At 54.3% G+C, this 14849-nt stretch overlaps 1 protein-coding gene across 1 annotated transcript in view; it reads right to left on the reverse strand.

Moving 5' to 3' along the window:
* The window catches only part of CCDC33 (coiled-coil domain containing 33), a 101786-nt gene that overhangs the window by 46178 nt on the left and 40759 nt on the right, over positions 1–14849 (reverse strand). The window contains exons 7-11 of the mRNA XM_059372066.1: positions 12500–12591; positions 11205–11325; positions 5168–5297; positions 4416–4549; positions 3290–3361 (exon numbers count right to left, since the gene is read on the reverse strand). Of these exons, the coding sequence (XP_059228049.1) occupies positions 3290–3361; positions 4416–4549; positions 5168–5297; positions 11205–11325; positions 12500–12591 (549 nt within the window). The remainder of the gene's footprint in view (positions 1–3289; positions 3362–4415; positions 4550–5167; positions 5298–11204; positions 11326–12499; positions 12592–14849) is intronic.

Here is a 14849-nt window from a genome sequence, read left to right on the forward strand (position 1 = left end):
ACCACGGGCAAGGAATTGCTCTTAAGGGATTGTCACTTACATGGATGGGGGGCCCCGAGAGACCCGTTATCCAAGCCCTCCCCGCCCTCCCCACCCACCCCCCCCAACAGCCAGAGTGTCCATGGGGCTCTAAGATCCCAGGTTTCCGGCGCTGGCCCAGCAAGCTTCCAGCCGTGTTTGATTTAAAAATGGAAGAAGCGATGGCACTGGTCCTCCAGGCTGGAATGCAGACATGAAGGCCAGGTACCTTCCACCATGAACTTGTAGATGATGTCTTAGGTGGAACCATAAGAGGAAAGGAATTCAGACCCTGCCAGGTGTTTGCTGTCACTGGGTTTTGTCAGGCCTCTTACAGGAGCTGCTGTCTGCTAATGAACTGACTTGCTCACTGCCTGGGCCACGGTCCCTGCCCTCTAAGAACATAAGCTTTATGAGGATGTGTAAGATCCCTAAAACTGGGACAGTATCTGCTACATAGCAGGTGCCCAATGTTTGCACTGGCACAGAGGGACAGCGGCGTTGTGACAGTGAGGGTGGTGGGGAGTGCTAGAGCTGGGGACGGGCCCTCTGCACTCTGGCTGCCAGGCATTCTCCTGTTTTTCCACCCTCAACACGCTCCCACTACCCTGTAGAAAGGAGGGTGCCAAAAGGGCTCAGATGAGAGGCGGGAGCCCTGTCCAAGCCTGATGAGGGTGAATTCAAGGCAGATGGGCTCCATGCTGCTGGCCCCTCCCTCTCCTCATTGCAATCCACAAGAGTGGCCAAAATCACCCGAGTCCTCATCACATATATGTGGCATAAAAGAATGAACGAACGGCTGGGTGCCCTGGTCGCAAGAACCTATGCCGAGCCCACCCCAAACTGGAGTTCAAGATCCTGGAATCAAAGTGAGTCAGTTCTCAGCCAATTCACAAATAGTGTCACCAAGGAATGGTTTAGCCACAAAGAGCTGGAGTTTCTGTGTATGCCAGTGCAGGTGTGAAACCGTCTGTTTGCACGTGTGTGTGTGTGAGCATGTGTCTGTGGATTGTGTGTGTGCCCATGAAAAGGTGTGTGTGTGTGTGTGTGTGTGTGTGTGTGTGTCCGCGTGTGCTTGTCTGTGCATACGGGACCATCTGCGTGGCGGTACTCGCACGCGCTGGTGTGAGACAGCGTGCGTGCGTGGAACTGTGTGTTGAATGTTTGGCTGCAGAATCTGAATTTCCTCTAGTACTATTTTTCCTGGTACACACCCAATCTTGATCCCTTTCTTTTCCTTTCTTCTCGGAAATCCATTAACGAAAGTTTTTTTTTTTTTTTTTTTTTTTTTTTTTTTTTACCCGCCTTCAGGGGAAGGGGGGCTGGGGGAAGGGGAAGCTAAAATCACAAGGCCCAGATCAAAACACTCAGCCGCTAAATGAATTCGGCAGCGTTTTCCCGCATGACTTGGAGGGATAATTTAGTGAGGCCGCCAGCTGGAAGGAAAGGGATTAATTCTGCACTTAGCACAGCTCCGGTGAATAATTCATCACTGAGACCTTTGTGCCTAGCCCCTGGGCAACCGGGGAAGTGTCCTGTCCACCTGCCTGTTGCCTGCTGGGTCCCCCAGTGGCCTGACCAGGGGCACTTGATGCTCCTTTCCATCCTCAGGACACATGTGTCCCCGTGAAGGGACAGGAGGCAGGGGGAGGTGAGGAAGGGCCAGGCAGTGGCCACTGACAGACTCTAGATACTGAAAAGAAGCTGTGGAGGTGTAAGATCCAGTCTGGGAAATGGGTGACTTTTTCTCCAAGGACCCTGCTTCTTTCTTGGGGCTGCTTCTGTGTCCTCGCCTCTCGGTACCTTCTTGGTCCTACACCTGGTGTGGTGGTGGTGGTGGTGGGAGTGCGGGTGGGTGTGAGGCTGTCTCTAACAAACTCTCTTTCAGCAGGAATCAGAAGACAATGCAGAATATTCCACAAGCAGAAGTGCTGATGGGAGGTCCCAGGTACTCACCGGAGGCCTTATGGGGCCTCGGTCCCCTTATGGGGACACAGACACAGTTTCAAGTGGCTACGTTCCCAGATACATGCTTCTTACCCCACACCATATAATTCTCTGTGTTCTCCATGGGTCAGGTCACAGGGCCAAGTATTACCCCAGCACTGGTGGCAATTTTTCCTGTTATGGGAAGCCGGTGGGAGAGGACTGACCCAGACGTCGAATGCCTGCCTGTAGTTCCTTCGTTCATGGTCCTGAACTGCCCACATCCCGGCTTTGTGCCTGTCTTAGCACCACAGACCAAAGAAGGGAAGAATTCCAGAAGGCACAGGCCAGGTGCACTGGAGCCAAATGACCGGGGTTCAACCGGGACTCAGAGTCCAGGGAGGGCTCGCTAGAGGAAGAGATCCCATCCGTCTGGCAGGGCTCAGAGCCAGGGGTATCTTTCCACTTGGATCAACCCAGCTGTAGGAGGCAGGAGTCCAAAAATGGGCGCCCAAGATTCCACACCCTAATCCCCAGGACCCATGCCTATGATGAGCTGTGACCCCTGTGATTATGTTACACGGCATGGCTGACCTTGAGTTGGGGACATTCTCAGAGTGGGCCTCTCCTAATCACATGAGCCCCTTTAATGCAGAGGGTTTTCTCTGGCTGCTGACAAAGGAGAAAGAGAGTTTTGAAGTGTCGGGGAGATTTGACCTGCCTGCTGGCTGAGAGATGGAGGGGGCCATTGTGAGAAAAAATGTAGGTTACCTTTAGCAGCTGAGGGGACCCTTGGCTGGCAGTCAGCAAGGAAACAAGACACCTTGGTCCCACGACTGCAGGGAACTGGATTCTGAAAACCCCCTAAATGAGCCTGGGAGCACACTCTTCCCCAGAACCTCAAGAAAGGAGCGTGACCTTGCCGGCATCTCAATTTGAGCCGTGCCATGTAAGACTGTCTACCCTCAGAAGTACAAGCCCATAAATGGGCATCATTTTAAGCTTCTAGGTTTGTAGTAGTTTGGTTCACAACAACAGAAGCTGAAATCCTAGTTCACCGTCGGAGAACCTTGATCCAAATGAGCCAGGCTTGGCTTGGGTTGGGTTAGAGGCTGACTCCCAGGTCTGGGTGGCCCTCTGCTTTCAACTCTCCTCTTCCTAATCTCAGCTCTCTGTCTCGTTTACTGAAGCCTCAAATCACCCTCAGACATTTCTATCCAAAGCAGCAGTCCCCTCCTCCAGAAGCCCCTGGCCCCAGCCCCTGAATGACGCCAGCAATTGTGAAGGAGGGTGGAACCCACTGCAGGGCTATGGGACCTGGCACGTGACTGCCAGGCAGCCTTACCTCAGAGGAGAGCAGCTGGAAGGAGATATCCACTGTGGGGGCCTCACCATTGATGGTTTTCAGCTTGGTGTCCTGGGGAGGAGAGAGGAATAGTCAGCCTATGCTGGCCAGCGCAGCTTCTGCCTCTGATCTGCCCACTATTCCAGATTCCCCAAGAAGGGGCCTGCTGGGGCCTCTGCCTGGGGATTGAGAGGGAGGCAGGAGCTGGTCCCCCGCCTCTGCTCACCCTCCCTGCCTTGAACTTCCCTCCTCAACTCCAACTGAAGACCTGACTGGCATTTCCAGACCTGCTTCCTGGAGGACTGGGGGAACTCCCATTGACTGAGGTCTATTACAACATGATGGCCAGAGATAAAGTTGGCATAGAAATAAATGATGTATTTATCATATATATATATATATATATATATATATATAATACACACACACATATATATATATATACACATATATATAGTCTCAGTAAGATTTAATACATTATTATATATTACATATAATATATAATACATTATTATATATAATATATATTCTTTTCTAAGTATTTTACATGTACTTCCTCAAAAAAAAAAAGGTCTCACATCAACCCTATGAGAAAAATTCCATTACTATGACCCCATTTATCAGACAAGGAAACTGAGGCACCAGGACTTTAATTTTCCCATGGTCATGTAATCTGGTAAGGGGTGGAACCAGCATTTGGACCCACATAGTCAGGCTAGAGAGACTGGGCTCTTGGCTCTCTTGTCACACAGACCCTATACAGGCATGTTGTTCTCATATTAAAGATGGGCACTCCAAGGTTCAGAAAGTCTAAGAAACTTGCCTAGTTGCGCAGTAAGAACTAGGGCAAGTAAGGATTTAAACCCAAATCTCTCTGGTTAAAGGCCAGAGCTCTTGCCACCGTCCCAAGGGGCCTCCCTGTTTCTCCTCACACTGCTCAGGGCAGGAGCTGAGGGGAGCGCCTTATACCTGACTGCGGGTGGCTTCCGTGGTGGGGCCCCTGTGGGTGGGGGTGGAAGCTACTGGAGAAGCCAGTCACTGGCGTCAGAGGGGCAAGATGGAACAGGGTGGGCTGGGGCAGGAGTGGGCCACCTGGCATGGGCTCTGGTCAGGGCGGGGCACTCACGGTGATGGGAAGCTTCTCCACACGCAGCCCATTCACACCCTTCCCTGCCAGCATCTTGCGGTACAAACAGCTCTTTAGCGGCAACACGGAGACGCCCAAGGGCTTGCTGAGGGTCCATGGCTCACTGCCTTTCACTGTAGGGGTAGGACCAGCTGGGACTCCCACCAAAGCCCCCACCCGAGACCCCTAGGATCCCAGTGTCGGCGGCCCCGGCAGGCACCCCAGTCCTTCAGTACCCAACATCCAGTCATCTCATGCCCCTCTGTTCCTGCCTCCTGGCCTTGCCCTGCACAACTCTCCTTCTCTGAACATGGCTCTGTGAATTCAAGACCAACTCTCCACATATTCTGTGCTTCTGGGTGTGTATACGGATCTCCCCTGTCTCTGGCCTTGGGGGCTCTTTACTCTCTCCATGTGGAACTCAGACTCTACATAGATCAGTGGGTCTCTGAATCCGGTTTCCCCTTTATGCTGTGAGCCCTGGGGTAATCTGTCCCTCCCTCCTCACTGACAGATCCGTGGGGATGGGGTAAGGCACGGGTCTAATATGGGAATAAGACCAATGTGTGCTGGCCCGTGCCAAGGAACAAGGACAAGGAAGCCAGCCAGGAGCTCCTCCACCTGCCCGCATGCACTGGAACCGGGTCCCCTTCACCCACCCCCGCAGAGGGCAGAGGCAGGTGGTCTGAGCACCCTTGGCACATGTGTCCTGAGGCACGGCTGCCCTCGCACCGCACCCAAGGGACACTCACTGGAAGCAGAGGAGTAGTACTCCAGCACCAGGGCTGTGTCTTCTGAGAAGTTGGTGGCTCCGTCTCGGCCTTGGAAGAGGAAGGATTGGTTCCATAAAGGCAGCTCTGGGGGTCCCGCTGGCTTGGACAGCTGAAAGGAGATAGTGGAAGTAGACAGTGGGGCCATCGCTTCTCCCCAATGAAGGGATGTCAAGACATGGCCCTCTGTGTGTCTACACATGTCACAAATGTTTGTCCCAATTGTTAAAAAGCAACATGCGTGTAATAAATGAATTGTGAAAAACAGAAAAGTAGAACGCTTAAAAAGAAAAACCTAGGGGTGCCTGGTGGCTTAGTCAGTTAAACATCTGGTTCTTGATCTCTGTCTGGGTCTTGTTCTCAGGGTCATAAGTTCAAGTCCCAAGTTGGGCTGGGTGTGGAGCCTTCTTAAAACAAAACCAAACACAAACATCCACCAAACACACCAAATTCCTACACTAAAGACAACTATCCTAGGACAGCGTGTTTCTTTCTAGTTTTTTGCTAAGCCTACTTTGTAGATAATTGTGATCCTAACATCCTATGTTTTTCATTTACTGTGAAAACCTAAGTATATCCAGAGTCGCAAATAACGCTCGGTATCCGTGATCTTTGTAGCTGCAGGGTTTTTTTTTTTTTTTTTGTCATGTCCAGGAGCTCTGGTTTCTCCCTTCCTATGTTTTCCTAGAATAGTTCTGTATTGAATATTGTTTGATGTGGATTTCTGAATCTCAGATTAATTCCCAAGGACCCAAAGTGGAAATGCTGAATTAAAGGACGTGCACTTTGGGGCGCCTAAGTGGCTCTGTCGGTTAAGTGTCTGTCTTCAGCTCAGGTTATGATTCCAGAGTCCTGGCATTGAGTCCACATTGGGCTCCTTGGTCAATGGGGAGCCTGCTTTTCCCTCTGCCTCTGCCTGCCGCTCCCCCTGCTTGTGCACTCTCTCTCTGTTTGACAAATAAGTAAATAAACTCTTTAAAAAACCAAAAATGATATACATTTTAAGGCACTACAGTACTGACCAGAGTCCCTGAATAAGGGGCTCCAGGAGACATTCCCAAGGATGGCCACCAAAGCCGTCTCGCAGGAAGCAGGACCCAAGGAAGGCTCTGAAGTAAGATTTGGCAGGGCGAAGGGGAGGGGGGGGGCCTTCTGGCTGGGAAAATCACCCAGGACAACAGTGGAGGGGGCTCCAAGCATGGCAAGGACCATCCTTGCCATGGAATAAGGAGAGACTGCAGGTGGAGGAGGTCGAGCAGCTGCAAAGGCTGGAAAGAAGGTGGGGAGTGGGGAATGGACCATAATGGTGTCGGCCAGCAGCCCTGCACGGTTGGTCCCAACACAGGGAGGGACTGGGGTCACCGGGGCAGACTCTTCCAGGGGCAGCCTGGCCTCTGTCCCCAGCCAGGAGCTGTCAGCAACAGCAGCATCAGCTCCCACCTCCCGCTCCCCTGCGGGAACCAGTCATTGCTCAGAAAGGTCAGCACAAATGCTCCGCTGGCTCCAGGAGCTATTGATGCCAGATCTCGAAATATCAGTGTGGGTCTACCCACCCCCACCAGCAGTGGCAGGGCTCTGATGCATGTCACACTAATGTGTCTGCTCTGGTTCTCTGAGGCCCCGCCTGAGGCTCAGCTGTGTCCACTTCGGCCCCTGCTCCCGGGGGACATGGGGTGCAGTCACTTTGGGGGCCAGGGGGTCCTGAACACAGGGATAGGGACTGGGATGATGGGACTGTTCCTGAGAACGGGCTCTGGAGGTCGCTCAGGGACAGCCACTTGGCCCCAGGTCAGGCTAGAGAGGCTGCCTCCAGGTTCTGTGGGGCTTGGAAATGGTCTTTCAGGATTGATCCCCAAACCATGCCCATCCCAGAGCCACCCCACTGAGTGCCAGAGGAGGCTTCCCATTGCCTGGACCACTGCCAGGCCCTGAGGCACTCAAGGAGGACCTGTGACTCAGTCCCTTGCTGCCCCCAGGCCTTGCTCCCACCCTGGACGGGGGGGGCCCCCCGGGGGGGGGGGGGGGGGGGGGGGGGGGGAGGGCATTTAATGGATGCTGGCTGTCCTCTCTGGGGCCTATTAATGTGTCTAAATGGAGTCTACAGAACAAGAAATAGTGCCTGACTGCTCAGGAAGGATAGGTCTTTCCCTGAATGGTTTCCCAGGATGAGTCCTCCAAGAGAGACCCCTTCAGACCTACAGCTGGGGAGAGAGGGTCACACTCTCTTGTGGGTGAAAACCTAAGTGGGTGGGGGAGGGGGAAGGAATCAAGTTTAAACCACCTCTGGAGTCTGACGCCAGGGCCCTGGTGAAGGTGTTGGTGGCATGCGTGTGGGGGGAGGGTTGGGGGCAGGGTGTGGGGCGGGGAAGCCATTGACCACAGAGGCTAATGGGAAAGGCCACTGCAGGCTGTGGAATTAAGGAATGTGATTAACCTTCAGCTGTGATCTTCAGCAAAGCCATTAACCCCTGGCCACTGAGGCAGCCCTGCCTTCCCTAGGAGCAGAGGTTTCATTACATGGGCCCATGGGTCCTCCTTCCATTTCCCCTGGGCCCACCACACCCACACCCCTACCTAACACTACCTGCTCCACCCATCCTGGGAAGGGTAGCTGCCAGCAGCTGATGCTGGGGGCCTCAAGGGAGCTAGGATACACGGACCCTGGGCCCAGGTTTGCCTCAAACTTGCTGCATGACCTCTGGCAAGTCCCTTCCCCTGCTGGAACCTGAGATGTCACTGTCCACTGGGAAATATCTTCTGCTCTATGCCTTGGGGGCTATTGTGCAGGCTGAAGGAGAAAATGGATGCCTTGCCTTCAAGACCAAAGTTCAACTGAACTCAGCTGATGCTGACTGGGGTTGTTCATGCTCTACACCTCAGGGGTGCTGTTGGGTCTTTGGGGGAGCTAGAGTCAGACCTTGTTCCCTCTCGAGCTCACCATCTTCCCAGGTGATAGGACACACACTCCTATGATCCATGCGGAGGTCTAAGCAAGTTGTGGGTTGTGGGTGCTGGGGTGTCAGAGAAGAAAGCAACGACCCTTGACTGGGGGAAGGGAGGATCTGTGGGAGGAGGACCATTCCAGGCTGAGTGCAGCAGAGGGGAAGGCTGGCAGCCCAGAGAGGACAGCATGCGTGTGGAGCACAGCTGGGCATCCAGAGAACCTGCAGAAACCCTGTGGGGGTTGGGGGCCGTGAGCCAGGAGGAGGGGATGAGGCCTTGTGTCCCCAGCTGCCAGGGAGGGCTTCAACCTGTCCAGGGTCCAGGGGAGGGGTCTAGAGCTGGGCCAGGCTTGCCGTGGCTGCTTCTCACAGGCTGAGCTGGAGATGCCTGAGTGGAGGTGCTGCGGTGGTCCATAAGAGACGAGGCCAGCACGAGGGCAAGGTCTGCGGGATGGAAAGGGGTCCCGCGACAGCCTGGGGACCGACTGGCCGAGGGGGCTGAGACAGGGGAGACGACGGTGGGCACAGACAACTTCTCTGCTTCTGTTTCATCAGCCGGGAGCTCTGCCTCAGTTCTATAAGGAGGGCAGGCCAACAGGAGCAGCCTAATGGGCAGTGGCCCCCCCACAAATGTGCGGGATGCAGGGTACGAGTAATTCCTAAGTCCCACCCTATTTCGGGCCCATGGGCCCAACTATCCCTTCACTGGCCAGTTTTGCCATCATCAGCAGTTCCCAGAGGGGTGACGCAGACACTATGCCCTTCAACAATTTCTGTCTGTCTGTCTCTAACCAACAGAACCCGCTTTGGTCCGGGTGCCACCACAGGTGATGCCACGCCCCTCCCCAGTGATTGGCTGAGAGCAGGGCATGTGATCCAATTCTGGCCAATGAGACTAGAGGGGAGGTCTGTGGAGGGGCTGGGGTGGGAGGTTTCCAGCGCTTCAGAAAAGGCAGGGGTGAGAAGGGGAGGCTCGCTCTCTCGGGTCCTGGTCCTGTCTGGATGAGGGTGCCGCGAACGTTTTGCCTCCATGAGCTGTTAGTCAACTGAAGATGGCAATTCAGTGGTGCTGGAGAGATCCTGAATCCTGAGGACGTTGTTGAGATGGTGCATTAACCGATTCTGGCAGCATCTATGCGGGGGACCTTTCGCCAAGCGTAACAAGTAACAAGGCATCTTTAGAGCTTAAGTCCACGGGGTTACTTGTAGCCAAATATAACAAGGGCAGTGGTGAGGCTGGCTTCAGGGGGCATCCGACAGTAGGGGAGGGGCAGCTCTTAAAGGGACGAGCCCCCTGAACCTCCGCCCTGGGCTTGGACGCTGTACCCAGCTGAGCCCTTCAGGGCCTCCTAACAGCCCAGTAAAGGTAGGAATCTGGAGCTGCAGAAATTGAGAAGGCTGCCAAAGGTCACGTAGCTACTAAGTCACAGAGCAGGGGTCAAACCCAGGTGGATCAGGCCCTCAAATCCCCGGCCGCAGTGCTTTGCCATGGGGCGGGGGGGGGCCGGGAGTGGGCAGCTAGTGGGAAACCACGGCGACTCCAGACACCGCCACCCCTCAACTCAGGTGAGGACCCCGAAGTGTGGAAGGGGCGGGAGGGAGTAATGTCAGCCCGTGACTGGTATCCTTTCGGGTAGAGTTCCGCCCACTCCTATCTTGTACCACAGAAACCCGCCCCTGTCCCTCACTTCCAGGAGTTCTCATCCTGGCCCAATTGCCATGTTGTCTAGTGAACGTCAACAAATGTCTGCCGTCACTGGACCGTGGGCCTTGAGTCTCACCCATGCAGGAGGCACTGGAGGCAAGTCTCTGTAGCTAGGGGCAGCTCCACTACCAAGACTGGTTCGGCAGCAAAGACAGCCAGAGACAGCCGGGATAGGGAGGGGGCTTCCTCATTAAGGCAGCCAGCGCCTCCTGCCCCTTGGGACCACCTGCTGATTGGTTCATAATTTTCTGGGCAAATGCAGGGCCATGTGTGAGATGACTCTGGGGAAATCAGGCCAAGGATTGGTTTGGGTTTGAAGCCTCTGTCCCCAGGGTCCCCCCCTTGTCCCACCCCTCCTTGCCACCATCACTCTTGTCTGTGTCTGAGCCTTCAAATGCCCTTGCCTTTAAATGAAGGCTGGGGACTCAAAGGGGTGCCTCATTCTGTATTTGCCATGCCAGACATGAACAGTGGTGGGCAGATAACAGGAAGGACTTCCCAGGCACCCCTGTCTTCTTCAAGGCCTCTAGGAATGTTGGGACCATCATGTGGGGCAAGCTCCAGCTGAAGTAGACATGATGGGAAAGGACTGATCTGGCCATTCCCTGGCACCCAGCCACAGTCTGCACACCCCACCCCAACATCTTCAATGTCCTGTGCATCCTATCTCTGCTCCTGTGATCTTGTTTTCTGTCGCCCTGAACCATCCGTCCTCTGTTAAAAACCCAAGAGTCTTATGTGTGGATACCCACCCTAATTCCCCAGACTTCATATCTCTCTTGTCTCAAATTTAAAAAAATGTTTTTATTGTGGTAAAATATACACAACATGAACTGTCCCATTTTAACCATCTTTAGACACACAATTCAGTGGCATTAAGTACATTCACTATGTTGTATAACCATCACCACTATTTCTGGAACTTTCTCATCAACCTAAACAGGAAAGTCTGTACCTATTAAACAAGAACACCTTGCTGTCCCCTTCCCCCAGTCCCTGGCAACCACCATTCTCCTTTCTGGCTCTATGAATTTGCTTACTCTAGGAACCTCATCTAAGTGGCTTCAGACCATATTTGTCCTTCTGTGTCTTGTCTCCTCTGATATTTCCAGCTTTGACCGTCCCACTGGCTTTGTTATTACACATTATATTGTGTTGATGTCTGGGTTTTTCATGTGTGGGATACCCATCTTCACTAGACCAGGAGCGCCCCGAGGGCAGCTCCTCCATAGCACAGAGAGGCTTGGCTCTGGGTAGTAGCCAGTTCAGTAAATTCCTTAACAATCCAGGGACTGAGGGAGTGAATCAACCCGTGGGTGAGACACTAGAGGTACGAGCCCAGTGACAGGGTGTGTGGGGGAAGGAGCCATACCTGAGGGCACCCGTTCTGGCTGACCCGAGGAACATCAAAGTACATCACAGATGAGACAGGGAAGGAGAGTCGGGTGATGGGCAGCCCTACGAACGCTGGGTCCTGCTTTACCTGATGGACCCTGGGGAGGCAAGGAGACATGGGTCAACCCACGAGTGTAACAGGTGTCCAGGGCTCTGGGCTCTGTGCCCCAGCTCAGCAGCCAAGGGCTCCCACGAAGATGGACTGTGGACTGATGTGAGAGAGGACGAGGGGGCCGGGGCCTGGATACTGGGACAGGGGGTGGATCACTGGCCCAAGCCTTGGGAAAGTTCAACCACGTCAGGATATGGGCTGCAGCTCCCAGGCTCCCTTCCCCATCACTCACTGTGGCCTGGGCCACACCTGAATGCCCCAGCGACCCCCATCTTTAAAAAGCCTCGCCTTTGGAAGTCCTTGCCAGAATGACCCACTCCGCGGTGGCAGTTCTGGTTTAGGCTTGGTGGGGCACAGAAGCTGTAAGTGCAGGATTGGGGGGGCAGGAGGCTGTGAGCATGTGGCGCATGTGCTGAGCGTTTAGGAGGGCCAGGAGTGAGTGAATCAATCAGCTTCATTCCCTCAACAAGCAAGGAGTGTTCCCAGGTCATCGGAACTCAACAGATGGTGTGTAGTGGAGTCCCGTCGGGCCATCAGAGTCAGCGGAAGTGACAGAGCAGACAGCTGACCCCCAGGAGTTGGTGCTGTCACAGAGGACAGTGCTGTGTGACCTCCAGTGACCAAACTACCCTCAAGAAGGGCATCTGTCTGAGGACTGCAAAACCACCCAACCCCAAAGGTCATCTGGGGAGGAGGGTCATGAGCTTCACGTGGGGCCCCGGAGACCCTCGGGAGGGTAAGGAAGGGGACTGGTGGGCAAGGTTAACAATCATGAGGTCATGTGAGCTAACCCACAGGCGGCCTTCTTTGGGGACAACCACTGGCTGGAGACTTGGCCTTGCACTAGAACAGGAGGGGGGACTGGGATGTGGTGGGTATGGGATGGGGAGGCAGGTCTGGAGGAGCTGAGGACTGCTCTCCTCCTCCAGCTGCTGGCTCCTCTGCAGCCTGCTCTCGAGAGACTTCTGAGGCATCCCTTTCCATGGACCGTGGGCAGCCTCCTGGGACCTCAGGTTTGAAAGGTTTGAAAGGCCTTATGGAGGATAGGTTTCTAGGGCTCTTGGGATCATGATCTGTGGTGACAATGACAGCCTTTTGCCTCCTCTGTCCTCTGCCCTCCTTGCCCTCCCCTTGCCCTCACCCACCTGGGCCCCACTCACTTAAAATCACTGTAGTTCGGAACCACCCTGGCAATGACCACCATGGGGTGTGGGTTGTTGACCAGGGGCTCGTTGACTCCCCGGAGGAAGACCTGGGGAAGAGAAGAGGCAGGTGAACCTTGGGTAATTTGGGGCCCTCTTGGGGACAAGGCCAACCCAGCTGCCATCTTTTGCCCCAATAATGAGCTCATCCCTGCCTCCATCTGTCTCACTTGTTTCATTCTCTGCTGCCCTCCTTCAGGCTCTGGGCTAGGCATTGGGAAGGCAGGGGGAGAAGACACAGATTCTGTTCCCACACACCACTGCCAACCCAAGAGACTCCTGATCTGGCTCCTGGCTCTCGCCCCTTACCCACAGAATGGGCTCACACTTACCCCTCTGCCCTCACCCTAACTCCCCCAGCTGTGATTCCTGTGGCTCCTTTTACTTCTTTGACCCCCATCACTGGCCTCTATTCTTCACCCAACCCATCCCTTTCCCAGGCAATTTGATACATGATGGCAAAAACTGCTGTTGTAAAAATGATTTGAACTATGTCATTCCCCTGCTTGAGACCAGGAATGACCATACTCCCACTGCCATTAGAGTGAATTCTGTCATTCTTACCATCATGGCCAAAGCCTGCATGTTTTGGCCTGTCTGCCGTTGGCCCACATTTCTATCAATCCCCAACTCCTCCTTTGTTCCAGCCTCTTTTGTCTCACCCCTTCAACATGCTGATTTGTTTCTGCCTCAGGGCCTTTGCACATGATGATCCCTCTGCCTAGATTCAACTTCCCCACCCCCAGTGACTCAGTGGCGGTGGGCTCCTTCTTTTCCTTCAGGACTTAAATGTCACCACCTCTGGCAGGCCTTCTGTGACCACTCTTACTAAAAGCAGCCCACCCCATTCTCTAGCCCCTGGATTGCCTCTTCCACAGCATTCATCATGGCCTGTGTTCATTCTCATTTCTTTCTTGTTCATGTTCTATCTATCTGAGTAGAATCCAGGCTCCACAGGCGTGGGGACCATGTCTGCCTTGTTCACTGCTGTTTCCCCAGCTGTTAACAAATGTCCCTGGCACAGAGTAGGAGCTCAGTTTGTGTTTTGGGGAGAAATGAGCTCCACTGATGGAGGAGAAGAGTGGAGGACAGGGGAGATGCTGAGTCTGCTTCGGAGCCAGAGAAAGAGACAGAACCTCTGATGCCTGGGAGTGGGGGAAGAGGGGCCAGGCAGGGGCCTCAGGGAGAGGCTGGGCTTGAGCTGTCCTTGGAGGGTAGATGGGGGATCCTAACTATGGGGTGCTCCAGGGAGGAAAAATAGAAAGAGAAGGGGCTGTGAACACAGCCAAAGGACTCCTTGCAACAACTGGGTCACTCTGTCACCGTGGCCAGTCCCTGATCCACTCTGGACCTTTGGATCCCAGCTCGTACACTGAAGGGTGGGACCATACTGTCTCCGGTTTTCCTAGTTCTGACCTGCAATGGGAGGACAGTGCCTGGGAGCTGGGGCTTCCTCTGGCTCTTCTCTCTTTCCTCCTCCCTGAGCACTCCCTCCTGGGCCCCTCTGCCAGGACCCATCTTAGCTGGTGGACTGTACGGCCTTCAAATAATAGTGCTTAGGGCCATTCAGCACTAACGGGGGCCCCTGGAGACTGACTCCCTGCCCCAGATTCAAAGGACAGGATCTGGTGAAGGTGATTCAAACTTTGGGTGGGGACAGGAGTCTGGGCGGAGGCAGTCCGCTGCGGAGGTGTCAGGCCCTCATGCTCACAGGGACACCAACAGGTTTAGGGACTGAAAGCAGGTCTCTGAGAGGTTGAGGGGTGATGGCTAATTTACACCTGGTCCGTGCTGCATGGTCAGGTGTGAATGAGACAGCTGCCGCAGCACACCAGCTCATGACAGCTGGTGAGTGACGGAAGCAATTTCTCTGCCCACTGTGCTCTCCAGTCTGCTCTCTGGACCAAAAGTGGGGGGCATCTGTGCTGGGGACAGGGAGTGGGAGCACTGCTGGAGACCCCACCAGGTAAGTCTGGGGCTGGGGTAGGCATGGGGCAGATCATCGGAGACCCCTGAAGGCCGGGGTTCTGCTGGGTCTTAAGGGTATGACCTTCTCACTGTGGGGCGTGGCCTGGCCAAGCTGTGGCCATTCTTCCTAGTTCTTTGTGTGTTTGTGTATACGTGCATGTGTGTGTGTATACATGAATGTGTGTGTATGTGTGTGTATTGCTGGCAGGTCTCAGGAAAGGGCGTGATGTAAAAGGGAGGGAGAATGGACCAAAGGGAGGCATCCAATGGGGAAGGAGAGGTGAGGGTCAGGACCTCTGGACTTGCATCCCAGACTCTTTCTTCTTGGGTCCTGGTGTCC

This window comes from Mustela nigripes, chromosome 13, assembly GCF_022355385.1.
Source record: "Mustela nigripes isolate SB6536 chromosome 13, MUSNIG.SB6536, whole genome shotgun sequence".
Lineage (NCBI taxonomy): Eukaryota > Metazoa > Chordata > Mammalia > Carnivora > Mustelidae > Mustela > Mustela nigripes.